Raw genomic sequence first — 23,662 nt, 5'->3', positions numbered from 1 at the left:
TTAATCTTAATTTAATCACTAATGCTATAATTAATTGCTATTTTAATGTTACAATAGTCAATAAATGGCAATTTATTGACTGAAATTACGTCTTTCTATAAAGCTATTTCACTCGTCTTTTAATGTAAAACATATATATAGAGTGCCATTAATTAATTAGGTGAGGTAAATAGGTTAATTAAATTTAATTAAAGTATAAAACTTAATCAATTCAAGATTACACATGCGATACATTTCAAAATACATAAATTTTTGTATGAATAATCAAATCTGTAAGTAAATATATGTTCAAATAAAGATAGATATAGCATCAATGAAATCGACAGTCATAATAAAGATAAATATAATATATTTTTTATTTCTAATATATTGCTTGAACTCATAAATTGAAATTATCACTTAACACAACTAATAAAATTGGTTTCTTCAGCACCTTCCTCTTGCTTGTCCACTCTGTATTCTACCCATAGTGCTTTGTCGGCCTCCTATTTGTCATATGTGATCATATAAGCCCATGCATAGATTTTTATTTAACAACAAAAAGAAGCTAGTTATGTTCAAATGTTAAATAGACTTTACCTCCTTGATAATCCTGGACGTTCCATGTCTTCACTCGATCCTGAGGAATAGGGTTGGTACCTGCATTTGTATAGCTAGAATCATTGAAAACGATTAACGATATCGAGTTTTAAGGTGATCATGTCTTATCAGTTTTTTACCTAATAGAGATTATGATTCAACTCGTGGGTACATAGACCGCAAGTATATCCAGTCAAATTAATCTTGGCAGCATTGTATCTTACCAAATTTTGATCACTCATACTTGAAAAAAGCAATCAAGTTACTGAAACTCGATACAAAAATTCATGTACAGACAATTCGTCGTTGTACCACCAGTCACAGCCGCCTTCATTGCCTCCACCATTGTATCCGCCATCGCTGAGGTTGTAGCCGCTACCACCGTCCTCGCGGCGACCTCGGTATCCGTCGCCACCACTGCTAGGGGATTGGGCCTCGTTGACGGTGATGCTCTTGCCATCGAGATTCTGGCCATTCATCCCTTTGATGGCATCCCTCATGGACTTCTTGTTGATGAAGGTGACGAATCCGAAGCCATGGGACCTCTTGGTCTCAGGAGCGTTGATGACCTGCGGGTATAGAATAGAGGAAGGAGCTTAAATTCGAAGAGCGAATATAATAGGAAAAAAAAACAAAAGAAATGAAAATGTGAGTGTCAATTCGATTAGATCTCCATTACTAATGAAAAGATGAAGATTGGCCATACTGTCTCTTTGAATCGAGGATCTCGCCATATGCACTAAAGGCCCCGCTTAGGGCACTAGTCGTCGGTGGCCCAAGCAAGGTAGCCGATGAAGCTCTAGTGCTCAACATCAGTGAGGCCGTGGCAACAACTGCTACTAAAGAGATGATGCTCGGAAGGGGAAGAAAAGAGCTGAATGATTTTTGTGCGAGGGAGGAAGAGGACGACTTTTATGAAGGGTGCAGAGAAAGAGACACTTAACCAAAAGCCAAAAAAATGGTCAAAATGCTAAAGTGGCGAGCTCTCATATATCGAACGGGACTCTCATTGCACAAATCTGACGAGTAAGTTTTAATATATTATAAATAAATATGACAGCAACCCCTATATTTGCTGAGATGGCGGCTTATGCTTCATCATGTCAATAATATTTGTTGATTTTGCTTTTATTTATTTTTTAATTAAAAATATTAATGAAATGTAAAAAAAAGAAAAAAAAACTAAAAGTCAACAAAAAAAGGAAAAACCACACATCTTTGAAGAGGGTGGGGTGTGGGTTGGTGGCGGCTTCGCTGGATAAGACCTCACCCCTAAGTAAGGTCGCCAGCGGCATCTGAAACCGCCTACAACCTCGCCTGGGGCAGTGTTTGTCATAGGCTAGCCATCACTGCCCCCAATTTGCCCCATTGTCGAGAGAGAGAAGTGTGGTAGATCAGGGATGTGGTGGCTCGTCGAACGCTACCATCGTGCCTCTACAAGTCGCAGGCAGCTTTAGATGCCAACAGCGGCCTTCGGTGAGCCATCACAGCCATGATCTATTGCGCCTCTCTCTCTCTTCGAAGAGTAAGAAAGGGTGATTGCAGGTCGAGGCAGTGGTGGCTCCCTAGAGGCTCTCACCACTTCGGGCAAGATTATCGGCGCTTCAATGCCACCAGTGACCTCACTAGGGAGGAGGTCTCCTCCAGCGAGCCACTGCCGACCCTTCCCTCTTTCAGCGATTTGGTTCCTTTTTTTCCTATACATAAATTTTACGTTTTCTTTTTTTACTCTTAAGTCATATTTTCTAAATAAAAAACTTATAAAAGCTGCCACCTTAGGGAAAATAGGGGATTGCTGTCATCCTATTTTTAAGGGAAGGGGTGCATGCCACGCTTTACCAAACTGCAAGAGATGCAAGCCGAAATTGCACGAAGGAGAGAAGAGTTTTGCGCGAAGACAGCACATTGTGAGATCGGTAAGACCATGAGTAATGCTCTTGGAGAGTTCTCGTCTTATTCTCCCGGAGTCTCTACGTTCTTGTAGAGTGAGATGTTGTATAATAAATTGTGTTTACTAATAATAATAATAATAAATTTATATTTATATTTGCTTATTCAAAATTTTTGATTTAGTCGTTGTTTGCCTTTAACTGACCTCTTAAATTTGATATTTAATTGATTTAATTCATTTGTTAAAGTGCCTCAGTCAAATTGCCGTTGAAGATTAATTTTCTCAAGGTTTAATGTTATCTCCGTTATATATATAGAGATCAAGAGAGTATCTTACAAGTGATGAAGACTGAAAATATTCTTACATTATCTAATTGGATATGCTATTGTTTCGGGTTGGGTTCTAGTGACAGAGTATCATATTTGCAATCTTGATTACTCATCATTGGCATTGTATCTCGGGGTTGGATAATTCTGTTGAAGCCGCACTGCAACATTGCGGAGAATTATTTGTCCTCAAGAAAACTTTCTGGAAACACCTTCCCCACTAATCGTTTTTAATTATTTGAGTTTTCCTTTAAATTATATCTCTTGTTTTTGATGTATTAGACAAATTTATTTCACGTAATTGGTGATTTTGTAATATTATAATATTTCATATTTTTTTGTATTTTTTAAATTTTCTCCACATCTCGAAATTTTTCCACAACATGAGAAAATTGATAGAATTGAGAGGACAGTAAGACTTTTCTCGAGTTGGTTCTTTATTCGAAGGAAACATCTACTGATAATCCGCTTATCTAGCGATGATGTCGCATCGTGTAAAGGCCACTTGAACATAGTGCGATATAAAACAGGAGATTGAACATTTCGGACTTATCGTTCGATCGAATCATGCGCAGAAGATTGATCGATACATGGATGCCATCTCACCTTGTGCCCGTATCTTCCGCAGTTAAAGCAAACAAGGTTTATACTCTCCTACTCTACATGTAATCACGCCTTGCGTGATTTGAACTATATGCTGCAAGACATTGTTTTTGTTTTTTGGTTACATGGGTATCCTTGTCATATTAGGTGAGACTATGTTCAAGCATTCTGTTTGGTGCTAGGTGCTTCCAAAGGCATTGTTTTTATTTTATTTTTTCCCCTCCCCGATTATAAGGGAAATTCATGGGCCTAGTCCAATAGAATACAAATTTTAATAGTTATTAAAGTGGTCAAGTAGTCCAACGACGAGTATTAAATTGAGAACTTCTTGATTACCTGACGATTGAGCCCTCTTTGACTAAAAAAATTAATATAGGTAGAGTTCAATACATAGTCAAGCAAACTTTCCTTTCTCAAAGGCCACATTTTCCTGGTCCATCTTCACAGTGTTCATGATGTCACATCGTGTAAAGGCCACTTGAACATAGTGCGATATAAAACAGGAGATTGAACATTTCGAACTTATCGTTCGATCGAACCATGCGCAGAAGATTGATCGATATATGGATGCCATCCCACCTTGTGCCCGTATCTTCCGCAGTTAAAGCATACAAGGTTTATACTCTCCTTCTCTACATGTAATCACGCCTTGCGTGATTTGAACTATATGCTACAAGACATTGTTTTTGTTTTTTGGTTACCATGGGTATCCTTGTCATATTAGGTGAGACTATGTTCAAGCATTCGGTTTGGTCCTAGGTGCTTCCAAAGGCATTGTTTTTTTTTCCCTCCCCGATTATAAGGGAAATCTATGGGCCTAGTACAATGAAATACAAATTTTAATAGTTACTAAAGTGGCACAAGTAGTTCAATGACGAGTATTAAATTGAGAACTTCTTGATTACCTGGCGAATGAGCCCTCTTTGACTAAAAAAATTAATTTAGGTAGAGTTGAATACATAGTTGAGCAAACTTTCCTTTCTCAAAGGCCACATTGTCCTGGTCCATCTTCTCAGTGTTCCTGAGGGGAGACACTCCTCATTATAGTATTCCAACGACAAAGCAGGAATCCTAGTCAATTGCTCCTCATATCCGGTTGTAACCCAAAAAAAAAAAAGTGTTTGGAACCCGTTCGGGAATTATCAAGTAGTGCACCAAGGTAGTCCAAGCGCCATCTCGGGTTGCAGTCTCCGTATCATCTACATTACAAACTTGACGAGGAAGATATATAGTCATCTAACTTTCACTATCAGCGAGCCCCAATAAGGCGTCAATTTGTGAATTTGTTTCCTCATGAAGCCAGTGACCGGCCCTGCACACGACTCGTTCTCCTCATCAGATTCTCATCGTTGCTAGGGTCGGGTGCTGGCGACAAGAGCCTGCTCCGAGACTCCTGACCTACAAACCTCATCAGCCCTATCCTCATATATGTCACTCATTTCTGGCGCCACCACAGAAAATTCCCTCTCGAATCGCCTTCTGCAACTATCAGGAGAGGCCCACTCGCAGAGTTGTCTACAGCATTACCCCGTATCGCACACCATTGAGGCTTTCTTCGGTCGATATCTACTACAAGGCAGCTAGTCCCGCCTCTAGAGAGAATCTATTGAAATAAGGGTGGCCTAAGCTCATAAATTTTTCACTGCCCTATTTTAAAACTGTTAGGTAAGGGGCCAACGCCCATAAAATTTTTATCACTTGGAAAAAAAGAGAAAACCTTTGATCTTGTTTTACCCCCCACGCGCCCCCGCCCCCACCCCCCCCCCCCCCCCCCCCCCCCCCCCCCCCCCACAAAAAAAAAAAAAAAACACTTTTCATCCAATTCTCTCCTCTGTGAGCCTATATAAATAAACCTTTCACCACCCTCATAATGCAACTACATCAAAGAAGCAACCATGAAGAGCCTTATAGTCACCACCTTCCTCCTCTTCCTTCTCGGCCAGGCCGACATCTCATGTGGCACAGTGATGCAGAAGGGACCTGTGTGTGCCATGTTCGCGATGGGTGCTGTGATGGGCTGAACCAGCTTGAACAGAGCATGCGCTCGGTTAATGACAAGAGGGCCATCTGTAGGTGCCTCAAGGCAGCACCCAAGTCCATCCGTGAACGTGCAAGTCAGCTAATTGACCAGATCTCCACAGCCTGCAACGTCAAGTTCGAATCCACCGTTTCCATGAACACCAACTGCAACGAGTAAGTGACGATGAGTCCGGATTGTTAAGTACTTTTCTTTAACTAAACATTGTTCTATATAGTTCCCGGAGACGCTGAATTTTTTAAAGCGGTTATTTATTCAAGTTCAGAGAAATTCTACCTTTTATGTCAGGATAAGTTCAGAGAAATCCTAATCCATTTGATCTGGTCCAGCCCAAAGTACATATCAAGCGGCAAGCGGACTCTCACGAATAGTATACTTTCTTGGAAATTGGGAATAAACTTGACCTTTGGTTGCTTGCAGGATTCGCTGATGTCAAAAGATTGTTGATATGGACGCATGATCGAGTCAGCCTCCCGCAATATGGAAGAGAGAAACACAGAGAATAAAACATATGCGTCTTATGCAAAGACCCACTGATGCCTCTGATAATGTAATCTTCCCTTCAATCAATCAGTTGAGCTTTGATAATAAAACTCTTTCCATGAGATGAGATCTTTCCCATTCAAAACCATCTTGTTCCTTCCAATTACTGCAAATAAATATCACAAGCAAGTAATGCTGGCCGTACACACATTCTGCAAATTCATTTGCATTAACCTGGCATCGGGTCCACACCCTTCCGCATCAAGGTCGTGAGCAGTCTCTTTGACATATTAGGTAAGTAAGGAATTACGAGCATGTAATTTAACAATAGCAAACTGAAAGGAGTGCGAGAGAGAATAGTGGAGCTTTTACGCTCAGCCCGCCACTGCCAAGATCTCACCCCCGCGGTGAGATCCCAACAGTGATTACTTGACACCAGCCATCACGCCCCACCCTTGATTAGAAGTCAGATTTTTCCCCACCCATCACCGTGAAATCTCCATGGATGACTGCACCTATTCATGCTTACCCTCATTCAGATGAGCCCGAGAATTAGATCGCAATGGAATAAGAGTGAAAACTACCCCTAAATCTATATATTGAATTGGAGAAATGATTTTTATAGAAGTAAAAGTGAACATAATCATGTTTTCTGCTCATAATAGTAATAGTATACATATGTAATATATGCTACCCAAGGTAAACAATTTAATGGTCATCCACTGTCATTGATACATCCCTTTCTTTTGATACACGTTAACCCTGTACCAATAAAAAAGAATTCTTGCCTTTGCTAGAAGAATATCGATCTATCACTCAATTTACCACAAAGTCTGCAACTGCACCCATCTCTTTGTTAATTAGACTAAACCAAGAAATCTGAAACTGCATTCATTTCTTCCATGTAAGAGACCTTTAGAAGATGAAATGAAAATATTTCAGAGGGAAAGTGCTTTAGATACCACTCAGTTGTTTTGAAAGATCACCTTAAGGATTACCATGGTACTTCTTGACCATCCCAGGCGAAGAATTTGCCATTATCTTGCCTCTTTGCATTGTCAATGATACCGAGAAGTCTCTGGACCGAATACTCCTTCGTGAATAGCTTGCCTTCAGGAACGTTCCTCTGGAACGGCTTAGAGAGATCTGTGTCCACAGTTCCGGGATGCAATAAAATGCATGCGATCGGATCCTTCTTTCTAGCAAACTCAACCGAGACAGTCTTCGTCACTGCAAAGGGTTAGATTCATCAGTAAGTTATCTGAGTGTGCATAACACGAAAAGGATAAGATTATCTGCCGCAATGGTAACTAAAACAATTGGTTCTTGACCCATTTTGTAGGTTCCCTCTGTGGCGTCAATATTTTAAGAGACAGCTTACACTGATTGAGTGCAGACTTGGAAGCTCGATATGAGTGCCAACCACCGAGTCGATTATCCCCAATTGATCCCACCCGCGCACTCAAATTGGCCACGATTGCAACCTCTCTTTTGGTTCCACCTCCAGCCTTCAGAAGAGGCCACATATGCTGCTAACACGAATAGATGGTATAGTCGTAAATAATTCAACGAGCCTACCAAAACATTCAGTCATGCCAAAGAAAGAAAAAACAAAAAATGTAGCTTGATTTATGATTGCAAGTGTACATTATTGTTGGAATGCGCACAAGTGATGAATGCTTTTAACAACATTTGGCAGAAAACTAAAGGCGGGAACTAAATTCTCTGATATATGGCATAAAACAGGAACTGCCAGAAACACAATTTCTGTATCAGATCACACTGCTAACCTCATTCAAGTTACAGAAGTCACCAAACGTAATACAATTAGTATATCAATTATGACTTCAAAATCCAAGTCACATACTCAACGAATTCAAAACCAGAACACAGAGTGAAGTACCTTGATCACCAGTATGGGACCCACAGCATTAACCTCATAAGCAAGCAGCAACGATGACTTCTCTACTTTGGTTAATGTTGTTTCTGTACTGAAAGGCAAGAGAAACTAAGTCACTAGCAAGAAACAGCGTTTCGGTTTAGCTAAATACTCTATTTGGCAACACGACAACTGAAAGAAATATTAACTTCAATGACAACACCACATAAATTGGCCACTCCAAGAAAACGTGTTTCTGCTTATTGCCCCTAAATCATGAGCACAGATCCCATTAGCATGAGAATGTCACCTGGTTGCAGCACGTCAGGTATTGAAAGAATGCCCGATGCATTGATAAGAAGGTTCAGAGAGCCATATTTTTCTGTAATGAGCTTTGCGGAATCCTGAAGATAAACCTTGTGTTAGATGAACATGAATATCTCAAGAAAAATGTACAATTACTAGGCAGGTGGATCGTTTTCAAACTAATATCGTATAAGATATCAGAAATAGTAAAGAACAATATATATATATATATCATATAAAACATCATTTGATTTCCAGGTACTAAGAGAAGGATTATAAAGATAGTATGACCTCAATGGTACTTTCAACAGTGACATCTAGTGGCAGAACGCTAAGCCGCTCTGGGAACATATTTTTCAGATCAAGAAGCCCGGATGACCTATTGGGGTTGCGGCATGTGGCAACAACATGCCCTTTTCCGGATTTCTGCAGGAGCTGCCTGACCTGATTAAATAAGGCAACTTATGAAAATTCAGTTGGATCGAAAATGCTATCAGCTCACATCTAAGTTTGCATTGTTTGTTCTGGTCCAGGGTGAGCTACTAATCCAGCTCTTGAAGACAATTGATTATATGACAGCGTGAAAAGAACGAGATTCAACTTGACAAAATGGCTTTTCAAAAGTAAATTAATCGTAACCACGGAATATTAATGATATCAAATATATACATAACAATGCTGATAAACTGTTATTCTAAATAAGGGGCAATAGTAGGATAATTGGGTACACGCACGGTTCGCAGGCGATAGATGGAACGAATTACTGGGAAACTTCCCGAAATGCTCTTAGCCTTTCAAGGGTCTCACTCTGTCCTCTGAATCTATTTCTCTGTTCACTAAATTATCAGGGCCCTGTCCCCCTAACAAGACATACCGACAACCTTAATGAATGTAAGTCATGGAACCAGAATCCGACAATCTTGACGATTTGCTCACTCGCCTCAACATGTTTCAGAAGAAGTTACAGTTGAGAGTGGAAACATAAACTCATATGTAAATAATCCGAATCACATCACACGTTCCGACAAATAGTTCAATTACTCCATATGCTCGAGCAAAGTTATTGCACAACAATGTGATCGTGGACGAATGAACAGACTCGACCTCTCATGACCGAAGAAAAAGCACAAAAGATGTAACTTTTTGTCAAGGATGAAAGAAGGGAGAAGAGTGGAGGCAGAGCTTACAAATTCAAGGCCGATTCCTCTGGAAGCTCCCTGCACCATCGAAACCCCACCTTCCCATTTCAAACCAGCGGAGGAGGCAGAAGCAGAATAGGAAGAGGAGACGCTTCCTCGGTGAAATACCGACCTTATCGTTCCCCTGACGGACAGGGGAGAAGCCATGAACGCGCGCTGGGTCAGCCCGAGTAGCTTCATCTTCCGCAAGCAGGATATGGGTCTCTCAGATCAAATGTTTCCGGTCGATCAGATCAACTATGTTGAGGAGATTCGAAGTGCACCGGCATTAACGGTTCTTGATGGACAGCTCGTGAGTGAATTGAATGCCATGGGGAAGGGAGAGACAGACAAAGAGGAGGGAACTGTCAATTGAGGTTGTGATGTTAACACGTCGATCTCATGAGGGAACTTCTACAGTACTGCTCGAGTAGCGAACTCCCTCACTGTCGAATGAGGTGGGGGCGATTTACCCTGATCCAACGGTGGGGAAGCCTCCTAAAGTACGGTCACGGGTCACCCGCCCGCAATACCGAAACGTTTTCTATGTCCGCGAACCGAATTGGGATTTCCGATTTGCAAATGGAGACCCGATTTTTTTTTCTTTTTTCTGGTTAATGACAAAAAAAAAATGAACTTTATCTCAATTTTGAGAAAATAATCCCATATATTCCAACATTTTCAAATTTTGTTAGATCTATCTCGTACTCTTAAAATTATCTAAAAAGGCCTAACGTTTCTATTTTGTTTGCCATCTATCCGACTATTATTTTTCCGTCTAGAATAGACGGAAAAGCATACTCGGCTCCGTTAAGCTGTGACGGTGCCTACGTGGAAAAAAAGTGAGCCATCTTCGTTCTTGTCCTTCCTTGCCCATCTCTCTCGTTATCTTCTCTTCCATTTCCCATTGTGCCAAAAGCACAAAATTTCCATCAAGAGGCCTGTGTGGCTGTGAGAACAAAAGTATTGTTCGGGTTATTAACATGCTGCTTTCTAGGTTCTCAACTCTTTCAAGATTAAAACGCAAAGAGAAATTTATCAAAAGCTGAAAATTTTCTCCCTACCAAAAGGGAAATTGCAAACAAACAGTTGAGAAGCAATTTGAGAAGAACCCACCATGGAAACACATAACGATGATGATAAAGAAAGTTGCGAGCTTCTTTTTCTTGACGGATGTCAAAATCAGCTCATACCCCATTTCGCCTTACCAACCCCAAGGAAACTCCGAATACAGGCCTTCCAAAGATGGAAAAAAAATAGACGGGATTTGATCGGGAAGGGATTTCATAGGGTATCCCTCAACTCCAATAGACAGGAAAAAAAAAACAATCCAAAGACTTCCTTCAACAATCGTAATCGTCAATGCCACGTTCAATCTCCAAGATTTGTTTCCGATCAGAGAAAATTCATAAATTTAATTTATGGGTTTATGGAGAGAGAGAGAGAAATTGGAAAAGTTTGGCATAGTGGGAAATGGAAGAGAAGAGAACGGGAGAGATGGGCAAGGGAGGACAAGGACGAGGATGGCCCACTTTTTTTCAACGTAGGCACCGTCACGGCTTAACGGAACCAAGCTTTTCCGTGTATTCTAGACGGAAAAAGTAATGGTAGGATAGATGGCAAACAAAATAAAAATGTTAGGCCTTTATAGATAATTTTAAAAATACGAGATAGATTTAAGAAAATTTAAAAATGTTGGGATATATGAGATTATTTTTTCTTCAACTTTGGTACGAATTTTATTTTTTGGTAAAAAAGTACGAACCTTGATTTTCATGTCACATTAGACATTTGTGTCATTTTCCATCCTGGCAGAAAACGGTGCCTATGTGGCGAACGCTGTCATGCCACGTCAACAAAAATAATTACAAAAAATTTTAAAAAAGGGGAAATGCTTTGATCGGAGAAAGGGTGGAGGTCTTTGGCCGGCTATCGCCCACCACTAGCCACTGCCCCCCCGATTAGGGTCGCCGGTGATCCCAAATGGCGTCGACGACCTAATCTAGAAAGGGAAAAGGGTGTTTGCTGGAGTCGAGGCCACACTAGTTGGAATAGGAAAAATCCTCAAATTGGCGGTTGGCGATGGCCGACCTCCTTTTCTCGGATGAAAGCCTTTCATTTTTTAAATTTTTTGTAATTTCTTTATTATTTTTACTAACATGGCGTGACACCGTTCGTTAGGTATACATCGTTTTCTGCCACGTTAGCAAAATAGATGGAAAATGACACAAATACCTAACATGACAAAAAAATAAAGTTCGTGCCTTTTCTTGTCAAAAAATAAAGTTTGTACCATAATTAAAAAATGAGACAAAATTCATGTTCTTTTGAGCATTAAGGGCCTGTTTGGATTTCCAAACACCAAATTTTAACTTTAATTTTAACTTTAACTCAACACACTACACAACAAAAACACACATTTCCCAAGTCAAAAATTTTAACTTTAACTTTAACTTAACACACTACACAACAAAAACACACGTTTCCCAAGTCAAATTTATAATCACATCTCATTTGTCGTTTTCCACAATCAAAATCAAAATTTAAGTTATTTTAACTTTGAATCAAAACGCACCCTAACCTTTTTTTTTTCTTTTTTTGGGGTAAAGTTCGATCTTTCTTTTTAACGATACTACTTTTAGTTTATTTAACCCCAACCTGCCCGTCTAGTTAAACCAATTAACTCGTGACCCATTGCCTTGTTTGGGTGAGGTTTTAAAAAAAGGTCATTTGCATAATAAAGGATCTTTTAGCCAAATCTTGCCGAATCGAAAAGGATCCATAGTTCATGCCTCACAACCTTCCAAGGTGGTCTCTTTGCCCAAATTCGATCTGAAAAGGTATAAATAAGGCATACATAACTTTTGGTCAGCTCTGGTCTGAGCTCTTTACCTCGGGTTAGAGTCAACAATCCTTTTCCTTTTCCATTTCTCGAACTTATATCTACTAATACAATGCAAAATCACACTTTCCTTTTCATTTATTTATGTCTAACAAGTGATAACTGAGCTAATTTGAACTAAGTTATCACAAATTACACGTTTATTATCTCCAATTTTAGTAAATAGTGATAACGCGAGTTCAATATGTGATAACTAGCCAACTGGAACTAAGTTTTTTTTTAATGAATAAAATGGTGGGCAACAGTGATGGCAACCTTGTCGCCCCCCACTACACAATGTTTAGGCTCTCGAGTTCAATCTCGAATATATTAGATGAACTGAACAACCAGCAGAAGCGCTGACTCCGTCAATGTAGCACCACCAAATGCTTAGTATAGTTAACAGAAGCTGACATCCCTCAAGCACAAGCCAAAGGGCGCACAACTAGCAATTGTTTTGACAAATGCACAAGAAAGGATTTAAACTTGGGACCTTTGGATTACCAAACCACAGGGGAATAAGCATGTTAACCACTAGGCCATCACCTTTGAGGGTTCGAACTAAATTATCACATACTACACATTGATAAGTAGTAATAACGATAGTTTAACTATTGATAAGTAAGCCAACTTGAAATGTGTTATCACATATTCCATATTGGTTATCTATATGTTACTTCAACAGTGATAACAAGAGTTCAACAAGTGATAAATAGGCCGATTTCAACTAAGTTATTATATACTACACATTAGTTATCTCTAAGTGATATCAATAGTGATAAGCATTGTTCAACTGGTGATAAATGGGCCAATTTGAAGTAAGTTATCACTTATTATGCATTGATTCTCATTGGATTAAATGAATAGTGATAACTGGAGTTCAACAAGTGATAACCGCTCCCATTTGAACTAAGTTATCATACATTACACATTTGTTATCTCCAATTGCAGTAACTAGCGATAACAAGAGTTCTACGAGTAATAAATAGACTGATTTCAAATAAGTTATCGCATATTACAAATTAGTTCTCTAAGTGATATCAATGGTGATAATCACTATTCAACTAGTGATAAATGGGCCAATTTCAACTAATTTATCACCTATTATGCATTGTTTAATATTAGGTAAATTAAATAGTGATAACTTGGTCAATTTGAACTAAGTTATCACAAATTATACATTTGTTATCTCCAATTTTAGTAAATAGTGATAAAGCAAGTACAACAATTGATAACTAGGCCAATTTGAACCAAATCATCACATACTGCACATTAGTTATCTTGAAGTAAAGTATATAATGATAATGACAGTTTAACTAGTGGCAAGTAGGCTAACTTGAACCACGTGATTACATATTACACATTGGTTATCTCCATGTTACTTAAACAATGATAATGAGAGTTCAATAAGTGATAACTAGACCAATTGAACTAAGTTATCACAGATTGCACATTAATTATCCCTAAATTATGTAAATAGTGATAACCACCGTTCAACTATTGATAACTGGGCCAATTTGAATTAAGTTATCATCTATTATGCATTAGCTATCATTATGTAAAGTAGATAGTGATAAGGGAAGTTCAACAAGTGATGACCAGGCCAATTTGAAATAACTTATCACCTATTACACATTGGTTACCATTAGGTTAAGTAAATAGTGATAGTAGGTGTTTAACAAGTGATAACTACACTAATTTGAATTAAATCATCACATATTACACATCAGTTATCTCGAATTTAAGTAAATAGTGATACTGACAGTTCAACAAGTCATAAATAGGTGTTCTCACATTTGAACTAATTTAATACATCTTTAATTGATGTTATCGGGAAACATGATTTTTTATAATAAAACTAGATCAAAATGTCATTAATATGCCAATTTACACTAAGTTATCATATATTCAACTTGCGTTATCGTGGATGATGTAGTTTTGTTATACCACTATTTGAACAAGTGATAAATGTCAATTTGTACAAAATTATTACTTCTTCTACAGAGGTTTTTCCAAAAATCTAATTTTATGATAATTAATATTTTGTAATTGTTCTTTCAATCCATTCGCCGTTTTCTGTAATATCCAAAAATTTATAATTACTATTCATATCTTTTTTAAAATTTCACTTCTTACTTTTATTTATTTATCTTTCTAAAATAAATCTACAATTTTTTCCATTCATTATTTGCTTTTATATAAAAACTAGAAAAAAGAAGAAGCTCATTTACCGGGGGCCGATCCTAACAGGTCAAACGGTAAACCCCCCCGGCAGATTAGTTTTGCCAGCGGGACGGCAGACTTTTCCCTCATTGAGGGGAAGGAGAGCCGGGAGAGGGGAGAGAAGGGAAGAGAGTCTGAAAATTTATAATAGAGTATAATGGGAGGAAGGGAAAATTTTAGTCTTATTTGGACAAAGATTGGAGTTAACTTATATCAATAAGCGCTATCAAAATTCTCCAAATAAGATTCAAAACTGCCTTTTTTCCCAAGCAAAATATTAGAGTGATGATCCTCCAGAGCGAGGTGTTGGTATCCCTATGGGAGTTCATAGAAATAATCACCTTAATTAAGGATAAAGCATATAAAGTGTGTTTACATAATATTCTTTTTTATTTGAATAAAAAGTTAAGTAGAAAAATTAGCAACTAATTAAAAGAAATGATATTTCAATAAGTAGAAAAATTAGTAAATATCTAAAAGAAATAATATTTCAAAAGAATTTAGAAATAAAACTGTAAATGCAGCCTTTGAAAACAAAATACATTGATAAATGTTAAATAAGCACGCAGCGAGAAGGAAAATAGAGTAAGAAAATTTAATGCAAATATTATTATTTAATAAAGACGTAAAATTAAAAATAAAATATTAAATTTCAATTAAAATTTATTTAAGAAATTAAATAAAATTATTTTAATCAAAATAATTCTACATATGTGATTTTACTAATCTTATTTGTATAAAGTCTTCATAGATCGGTCTAAGAATTAAACGTCAAATGCAATATTGTAATAAGTTGAACCGTTATGAAAGGGGATGTACCTCATTTGGTAGCGGTCTCTTCGCATGCGAGAGGGAACGGGTTCGATTCGCCGCATCTCCGACCTCTCCAATTGTACTTATCCAAAAAAAAGAAAAAGAAAAGAAAATAGATAGGTTGAACCTTTGAACCAATATTGTAGTAACGATGTAGTACCTAATCCGGGTTGGGCTGAAGGGTAGAAGCCTCTTACCGAAGTTATTCTTTGGTCCAGTTTACTACAGAATCGGGCTATGCCGGAAGATGCAGGTGCTGACTTGGATCCGACCCGGATGCTTCCCCACTCGGACCGGGTCATCCTCCTTGTCCTCCTCCTCCTCCGTCGCCTCCCCCAAAACCTTCACACCAGTCACCGCTACTGCTGCTGCTTCGAGGCTGCTAGCGTCGGCGGGGGTAACACCATCATCAGCCATGGAGGCCAGCGGGACCGATTCCGAGGGGCGGGAGTTCAAGAACGCGGCGGACATGTGGAGGGAAGAGCTCGGCGAGGGCGGGGATGACGGCGTCAAGAAGACCCAGTGGTACTCTCACGGCGTCGGATACTGGCAAGTATGTCAGTCTCATTTTCTTCCTTCTTTGTTCGTATTTCGGTGGAAAGTTTGGATTTTTGATTGGACGCGACCCATTTAAGGTGATAAATGTTCATGGGACTGATTGTTTGTTCGGTTTCTTCTTCGGTGTTTGTCGGGTTGGGACGATGGGAAGAGAAGGGAGTGGAGGCGTCGGTGGACGGTGTTCTGGGCGGGTATGGCCACGTGAACGACGCCGACATCAAGTGCAGTGAGCCCTTTCTCAAAGCCCTCATGGCTGAACGGTTATCAGGCGCCGACAAAGACCGCCATCTGGTTGCCCTCGGTAGTCTCTCTCTCTCTGCCCTTTGATCCTTAATAGTTTATATCAGACAGATAGTAGCTTTTCCAACAGCAGTTTTCTTTCAATGGTTCTTCTGTCAGTTGAATATCAGCAGATTTTGTCCTTACAGACTTTTCGTTGGCAAATGTTCTCTTGCAGATTGCGGTTCCGGCATTGGAAGAGTCACAAAGAATCTTTTGATAAGACATTTTAATGAGGTGAAGTTATTTCTCTCTCCAGCTTGAGCTGGATAGAATGCTTACCCAAGAATTGTTCTGGCGGGATGTGGTGAAAGATATGTTGTTTGCCGGGTCTTGCTATGATTAGACGCTAACTCCCTTTATAAGCAAAGGGAGGCACAAACACTTGCAGATCCTAATTGTCTTGAGTAGGACAGAATACTTCTCCAAGAATCAAAATAAACTCACAACCTGATAAGTTTCTTCTTCTTGAAGTTATGTCGACTGTCGAAAGTATGTTGTTCAGCTTCGTTTACAGTAGAAATTTCTGCTCATAGGCCAGTTGGAGGGGATATAGTAAGTGCCCAAAAGTGGGAACCTGAGATGATGTTGGTGCCTTTATGTTGTTTGTCAGTCTCTGTTTGTTACTGTCACCGCTTAAGCCGTAGATGTTTGACATGCAGATACACATTATTACTCTATATGTTGTGTAAGAATATGGGTATTACTGTCTTCTCTACAGCTGATTTGAGACGAAAGCTCTTTTCTCTTCTCTCAGATGATGCTTCCCAATGTGGTGAAAGCTCCGCAATTTGACTTTCTATATTACTGCTTAAGTCTCTTAAAGCCTCTGTTGGTTCTGATTGTTTGTCTATATATTAATGTTTTGAATGCTGAATTATGTTGGCTATGTAGCTTTATTGGATGACATCATTTCTTTTCTACCATTGTGGACCATATGAATGTTTCTATGTAGTTACTAAAGCTCGACTTGTTTCATCCATAGGTTGATCTACTTGAGCCTGTATCTCATTTTCTTGAAGCTGCTCGTGAGAGTTTGGCTCCTGAAAATCACACAGCAGCTGATAACCACCGCGCCTCTAACTTTTACTGTATTCCCCTTCAGGTATCCTTTTTATCACTAGAAGATTGTTATTCTCCTCCTTGATAAAATTTAATATACTATATAAAGTGATTGAGAGTTTGTTAAATTTCTAGAGAGCATGGTGACGAAAGCATAGGGTGAGAATCGGTACGAGCAGTGGTGGCTCCAATGCAGGGCATCACTGCCCTATGGGGGATTGCTCACCTCGATAGGGACGGCAATGGAGCCACCACGCTCTCCTTTCTCAACCGTTCTCTCTTTCTATCTCTCTTTTCCCCAATCGGAAATAAGATCAATTTGAAATTTCAAAAAACTACAGCGGCACCACTACAAATTTAGAAAATAGTTTAAAAATTATGCTAAATAATAAGTAGGTTTCTGATTACTCAGGTGGCGTTTGATGAATTAAGTGCTTAAAAATTAAGCACTTAATTAGTTATGAAAAGAAATGTATGAGAAGAGAGGAGGAATGATAAAGATGAGAAGTTGTTTTGTGAGGGGTTAAGTGCCCAATAAATGAAAAGTAACTTATTTCATTGACTCAATTTTTTTTACTTACTCGTTAAGTGGTTCTTGACTTAATGATAAAGTAGTTTAGACCCTCATCTTTCATTTTTCTCTCTTTCTCTCATTCATTTTCTCTTATAACTAACTTATAATTTACTTTTAAGCACTTATTTGATTAAGTTGGAAGAAATACTTGCTTAGGCTTTACCTTCTCTCTTTTTGCATGCATATAAAACCGTGGTACACTATCTTGATTTTCGTTAGTCCTCCACTCTAACTGGTGCTCTAGCACAGTTAGAAGTAACTGTGAGCACCAGAAGTAATCTGTGAGCACCTCCAAGGCAAACATTCCTCATTGGCATTGATAAAGGGACGTTGACGCACATTAGATGCTCAAGGTTCATATCCTCTAGCACAGTTAGAAGTAACTGTGAGCACCAGAAGTAATCTGTGAGCACCTCCAAGGCAAACATTCCTCATTGGCATTGATAAAGGGACGTTGACCCACATTAGATGCTCAAGGTTCATATCCTCAAGCTGTGAAGACCTTGTAGAATGATAAAAGGATTGTGTTGACCTGGCTGTTAGATTTTACACAGGTTTCTTGTATACATAGACCTAGGAAAGTAATAATGAGGAAAAGAACAGTTATCCTTGCTGCATCTATTGGTTTTCTATTTAAACTTGCAATGGCATAAATTCATTATGTCATCTGGTAAAGTAGCATTAAGGTTTGCAAGAGCGAGTCAAGCTGATTTAGGTTTAGTCCAAATTAAATTTTCTCAACAGCTAAGTTTTTTGCATTTTTTACCCACTCTGAATTTTTAAGATATGTGCCAAGGAGTTATATATTGGTATTTCGCAGCCAATAGGTAGCTGGTAACAGCTATAACGGTTCAAACATTGGCCTTAACGTCCATAACAGACGTTATTTGCTTTTCTTAGTCCAGTATTGTACTCCTAACATACAAATACAAGAGATGGTACAATAACTGAAATAGACAAAGCTGTTGACAAGAAATGAAGCTATAAGCGATGATTGATTGGTCGAAAAGTTGATGGATTGGACTAATAGTTGATGGATGAGATTAATATGAGAGAAAAGAGGAAGGGATGTGTATACATATAGATACACCATGAATGCGAAAGTGTTTATTGGATGTACGTGAGAATGCCTATGAAATTAAGATATTCGTGGGGATCCCTGCAAAAGCAATACTCAGAGATGCTACTCTGTTCCCACATGTGAATAGTTTCACATTTTCTTCTAGGAAATGATTGACAAGCAATATGGCATTGTATAACACCATGATTTTTCGAAACCGTTATAACTGTGACACCATACACAAAACTGTGATTATCCGAAACTGTTATAACTGCGACACACTTACACGACCATGTCTGTGAGTTAAATCCTTGGATGGCATTATATAATGCCATATTGCATGCCAATCATTTCGTAGAAGAAATGGTGAAACAATTCACATATAAGAATCCTTGTATATTCCTTTGCAGGGGTGGAATCTTTTAGTATTGCCTTCGCATTCGTTTTAGTATCCTATATACACATTTTCACATTCGTTGTGTATTTATACGTACACACATCTCTTCCATTTCTCTCTCATATAAATCTCATTAATAAACTTTTTGTCCAATTTATCAAGTTTCTTGATCAATCCATCTCTCATCACTTCATTTCTTGTCAACAGATCACTGTAACATTCTTGAATTGTTTGTCAGGGGGAGAACGAAATCAGACTAAAAAAAGTCAGTAATGGTCGATGTTTGATCATTACAGCGTCACGCTGCTACAAGCAAGAAATGAATTCCGTCCACAACAAATACCACAAATAACCATACAGTTAAATTAACCAGTACAATCACGCTCACGCTTAGTCAGGTTCTCCTTGCACCACATAAATATAAATGTATATGTTACTATACATAAAAGGGATAAGGAACAAAAGTCAAATGATTTGAGAACATAATAGATATATATTATCTAACTCAGATGGGGAAGGTGTTGCTCTTCACTGGTTGGTTGGTTGCAAACTTTTTGTTTAAATGAGATTATATTTTTCTAAGGAAAGAGGAAGCTGGAAGCTAGAAGTTATAGTGTGTTGTATTGAATGAGGAAGGCTGATATGCAGCTCTTTTGTGAATTAATCTTATATTTTCATTCTTGAAATTCTCATTTTGTTCTTAGGAATTCACCCCAGAAGTAGGAAGATACGATGTAATTTGGATTCAATGGTGCATTGGCCACCTCGCAGATGATGATTTCATTTCATTCTTCAAGAGAGCAAAGGTAATTTGTTCTTTCCGTTTGAAATACATCTTTTCGAATCTCTACCTGAAGGAGCTTAATTAAGATTTTGCTACATGATTGTGTGGTTCTTGTGAATAATTGATGGCATTACTATAATGATCCTTTGGTTTTCCATTACTCACCTGATTATCAGTCTACTATGGGCGATCAATTCACCTGCAAAATCCTGAGTGGTTGATCTCTACGCTGGTTGTAATTCTAGTTCTATGATTTTTCCCGAAGTGCCGTTGAAATTGAGTATCAGGAATTTTTCTTTTCAAATCTTAGCTCATTTGCCCTGGATCTTTGATTGGTCCTTTATCCCTTCTTTGTCTGACTTCAGAGGAGCCTGTGCGCAATCTGTGCAACTCTTGCCTTCTATGTCAACATATATATCCACACATAGATATATATTCTTATTGTCCAAGTCGCATCACTTCCAGCTTCCCAAAAGTGGGCTGAAGAAACATTTTCATGATATGCATGTTATACCCATAAGAGGGGCAAAGAAATGCTCACCAATAAATCTTAACGCTCCTCTGCATGTCTGTGCATGTTACTAGTTACTGCCCATACATTTGATTAGACATCTAAGTCCTGTAGGCAGTGAATAAGTTGGGTTAGAAATGGCAGAACGGACATGATATGATGATAATCTCTCTTATGTCTCGTAGATAGATTTTGTAAATAAACAGAGCAGGACCCCATTCACATTGGGCTGACGTATGATATTCTGAACGGTCTTTTGGTTTTAGGTTGGGCTCAAGCCTGGTGGATTATTTGTTCTCAAGGAAAATATTGCAAGAAATGGTACTTCGTGTGATCGCCTCTCTTTTATTGATTTTAGTGCTTTTCTTATGTCAAAAAAAGAAAAAATTATAATTCCCTTGTTGTGATGTTATATTTTGCTGCATTTTATTGGGCTTATATTTTGATGATTCCTATGGGTTATATTTAGATTCTCGTCTCAAGGCAAAATCTTGTCTAGTGGAGCAGCGGCAAAAGCCATCCAGTGAGCTGAATGATTAATTTGAGACGACAGATAACTAATCAAAATGTTGGAACTATTTTACGGTTAACTTGTGTTATCCAATGGCTAGGATCACCATTTAAAGTGATTAGTTCAAGTCTTTAACCATGGGATCAGATCAATTCTAGTTAATCAAATTTTTAGTGCTTTTACTAGGAATTGTCATGTCTGGTGCACAGATGAAACTGGTGTTGAGTAAGTTTCATTGGGAATGGAGTTAAAGGGGAATAAATCTGCATGGAAACTTAAAGATATGATTATATGGATTTGAGAGAAAATGGAGGTGGTCGCTGCTGGTGACCTTGAATGGGAGTGTTGGCTAGCGCCAATATTCCCCACCCTTGAAATTCCTAGCCCTGCCGTCTTTAGAGATCTTCATGTAATTTTTTTTTAATTTTTAAAACCTTCTGAATTACTCTTTTTAACTTTTAACTTAAAAAAATAAAAAAAATAAAAAAATAAAAAAAAAACTGTGAAGGCCTTATTGAGACATTGGCTATGACCTTATTATTTGTTAATTAAGCAAATATTAGTATATTGATGTCAAGTAGCTGTTCTGTGGTGCCCAAAATTCTTCCTCAAGGTATCATTTAGTTGAGTGAGGTGAAAGTTTATGGGCTGCCCTTCTGATTTTGTAGGATTTGTGTTGGACAAAGAGGATCGGAGTGTTACCAGGTCGGATTTGTACTTCAAGGAGCTCTTTAATCAGTGCGGGTTGCATCTCTATAAACAGAAGGTATTTAATACTATACAGTCACATGTCAATCCATCAAATGTTATCTCGTTGGGAGTTTTTCTGATTTCCTGATGGTCTTGTGGTGTATCGCATGGAAGATTTTTGATGCTATGTATTTAGTCGGACTAGATTAAGGTGATGATCCTCATTTCAGTTTCCAGCCATGTTAATTTCGTCGGTGCTTGTTTCAGGACCAAAGAGGATTCCCCAATGAACTATTTGCTGTGAAGATGTATGCATTAACCCCGGATGTCCCAAAACGAGTTCACAAGACCCGAAGCAAAGCAAAATCATATAGTCCTGGCATCATCAGATGAGAAACTAAACTTGCTAAGACTAAAGATTGTCATTTTTTCTCCGTCTCTTTCCGTTCGTCAGGGGCCTCAGGGCTTGTGTATTATTGTCAATTTTACCGAACTACTTTTCATCTTTGGTAGTCGCGAGTGTTGAGGATGCTGAAGTTAGAATATTTGCATTACTTCCGCTCTAGGTATACATTTTGGTTCAATCTCGTAAATCAGAGCCCCCTTCACACGTCTAGAGGGGGCCCTCACCACCTGGCATTGAGCGTTCCATTAAATAATGTTACCACGAGAGGGCGGGTGACCTGACCGAGCTCCCGCGGAAGAGACTCAATCCATATCAACTCAGCAGTGGCTTTTGCTAAGCTTTTATACTTGGATCCAGTACTTGACAGTGCCACCGTTCTTTGTTTCTTCGAGCTCCAGGAAATAATATTGGAGCTGAGATAAATGGCAAAACCACTCATTGATCTTCGATCATCCGGATTACTAGTCCAATCAGCATCTGAAAAATCATGAAGACCCGAAAGAGAACCACGTCTTATAAGTAGCCCACATATCATGGTACCTTTCAAGTGGCGTAAGATATGTTTCATCACTATCCAATGCACCACTGTCGATCTATGCATGAATCGATATACTTGATTTACTGCATAAGCAATGTCGGGGGGAGTGAGAGTAAGATATTGAATGCATAAGCAATGTCGGGGTGAGTGAGAGTAAGATATTGAAGACAGCCCACTATTCGACGATAAAGCGAAGGATCATCTTAAGGAGCTCCATCATGCAACGAAAGTCAAGATCATGAAGCAACTGGAGTTGAAACCAGCTTACAACCCGGCAGAGAAGCACGATGAAGAACATGATAGATGTATTTGGACTGTGTCAAGTACAAGTTGGAATGATCAGCCCGAGCTTCAACTCCAAGAAAATAATGCGAAGACCAGAGATCTTTCATGGCAAACTCCTGACAGAGGGGGAACAAAAGCGAGCTGAATGGTGCATTAGATGTGCCCGTGAGGATGATAAAGAGCGAAGGATAAAGAGTGAGCTATCAGCCAGAGATCCTGTGAAACCAAGACGAGTAAGATAGGCGCTCAAGCGAAGAAACCAAGCACGTGGTGCTTGCTTGAGCCCGTAAAGAGACCGATTGAGATGACATACATAGTGAGTTCTCTTCGGATCAACAAAGCCCAGGGTCTGCTGCATGTAAACTTCTTCATCGAGGTACCCATGAAGGAAAGCATTCTTCACATTGAGTTGCCAAATAGGCCAACCAAGAGAAGTGGCAATAGATAGGACAACCTGAATTGTGACCGGCTTTATAACCGGGCTGACTGTCTCCTTGTAGTCTATCCCCTCTTGTTGATAAAAGCCTTTTGCCACAAGCCGAGCTTTGTAGCGATCAATAGAACCATCAGCTTTTTGTTTGACTCGGTAGACCCACTTGCAGCCAATAATGTGATCATTCTGCAGGGGGTGGAAAAAGATCCCAAGTGTGATTAGTAAGTAAAGCTTGAAACTCCTCAATCATAGCGGTTACCCAGCGAGGATCCTTCTTGGCCTTTGTGAATGAAGTCGGTTCCTGTAAATCAGGTGAAACCACAAATGCAAAGGATGCTTAGAGACATCAAAGCGACGAGGTGGTAATGAACCAT

At 38.8% G+C, this 23,662-nt stretch overlaps 3 protein-coding genes and 1 pseudogene across 7 annotated transcripts; 2 read left to right on the top strand and 2 right to left on the bottom strand.

The window, feature by feature from the left end:
* Nucleotides 1-575: 575 nt before the first annotated feature.
* Nucleotides 576-2,073, bottom strand: LOC116214395 (annotated as a pseudogene).
* A 3,144-nt stretch (nt 2,074-5,217) lies between these two features.
* On the bottom strand, nt 5,218-9,659 carry LOC116215647 (C-factor). Of its 4 annotated transcripts, XR_004158506.1 has the most exons (8): nt 9,293-9,656; nt 8,397-8,549; nt 8,110-8,203; nt 7,824-7,906; nt 7,302-7,449; nt 6,907-7,150; nt 5,714-6,086; nt 5,218-5,583 (listed from the first exon to the last, which is right to left on the bottom strand). XR_004158506.1 is itself a non-coding variant. In XM_031551441.1 (7 exons), the coding sequence occupies exons 1-7, from the start codon at nt 9,482-9,484 to the stop codon at nt 6,812-6,814; spliced, it is 924 nt and encodes a 307-aa protein (XP_031407301.1). In that variant the 5' UTR covers nt 9,485-9,657; the 3' UTR covers nt 6,525-6,811. The 4 variants fall into 4 exon arrangements, 3 of the variants coding, with proteins under 3 accessions (XP_031407301.1, XP_031407303.1, XP_031407302.1); XM_031551441.1 differs by lacking the exons at nt 5,218-5,583; nt 5,714-6,086 and adding an exon at nt 6,525-6,833 and having other exon boundaries at nt 6,919-7,150; nt 9,293-9,657; XM_031551443.1 differs by lacking the exons at nt 5,218-5,583; nt 5,714-6,086; nt 8,397-8,549 and adding an exon at nt 6,525-6,833 and having other exon boundaries at nt 6,919-7,150; nt 9,293-9,659.
* Nucleotides 5,220-5,997, top strand: LOC116215648 (non-specific lipid-transfer protein C, cotyledon-specific isoform-like). Its single transcript, XM_031551444.1, has 2 exons — nt 5,220-5,592; nt 5,858-5,997. The coding sequence occupies exons 1-2, from the start codon at nt 5,270-5,272 to the stop codon at nt 5,865-5,867; spliced, it is 333 nt and encodes a 110-aa protein (XP_031407304.1). The 5' UTR covers nt 5,220-5,269; the 3' UTR covers nt 5,868-5,997.
* Nucleotides 9,660-15,463: 5,804 nt separating the features above from the next.
* Nucleotides 15,464-22,210, top strand: LOC116214329 (alpha N-terminal protein methyltransferase 1). Of its 2 annotated transcripts, XM_031549742.1 has the most exons (8): nt 15,476-15,753; nt 15,915-16,059; nt 16,216-16,274; nt 17,023-17,142; nt 19,835-19,936; nt 20,692-20,746; nt 21,605-21,702; nt 21,894-22,210. In XM_031549742.1, exons 1-8 carry the CDS (start codon nt 15,616-15,618, stop codon nt 22,017-22,019), a joined length of 843 nt encoding a protein of 280 aa, XP_031405602.1. In that variant the 5' UTR covers nt 15,476-15,615; the 3' UTR covers nt 22,020-22,210. The 2 variants fall into 2 exon arrangements, with proteins under 2 accessions (XP_031405603.1, XP_031405602.1); XM_031549743.1 differs by lacking the exon at nt 20,692-20,746 and having other exon boundaries at nt 15,464-15,753.
* The last annotated feature ends 1,452 nt before the right edge of the window (nt 22,211-23,662 follow it).

This window comes from Punica granatum, chromosome 7 (assembly GCF_007655135.1).
Source record: "Punica granatum isolate Tunisia-2019 chromosome 7, ASM765513v2, whole genome shotgun sequence".
NCBI lineage: Eukaryota > Viridiplantae > Streptophyta > Magnoliopsida > Myrtales > Lythraceae > Punica > Punica granatum.
The sequence above is the reverse complement of the archived record's forward strand: the minus strand, read 5'-3'. Positions and strand labels throughout refer to the sequence as shown.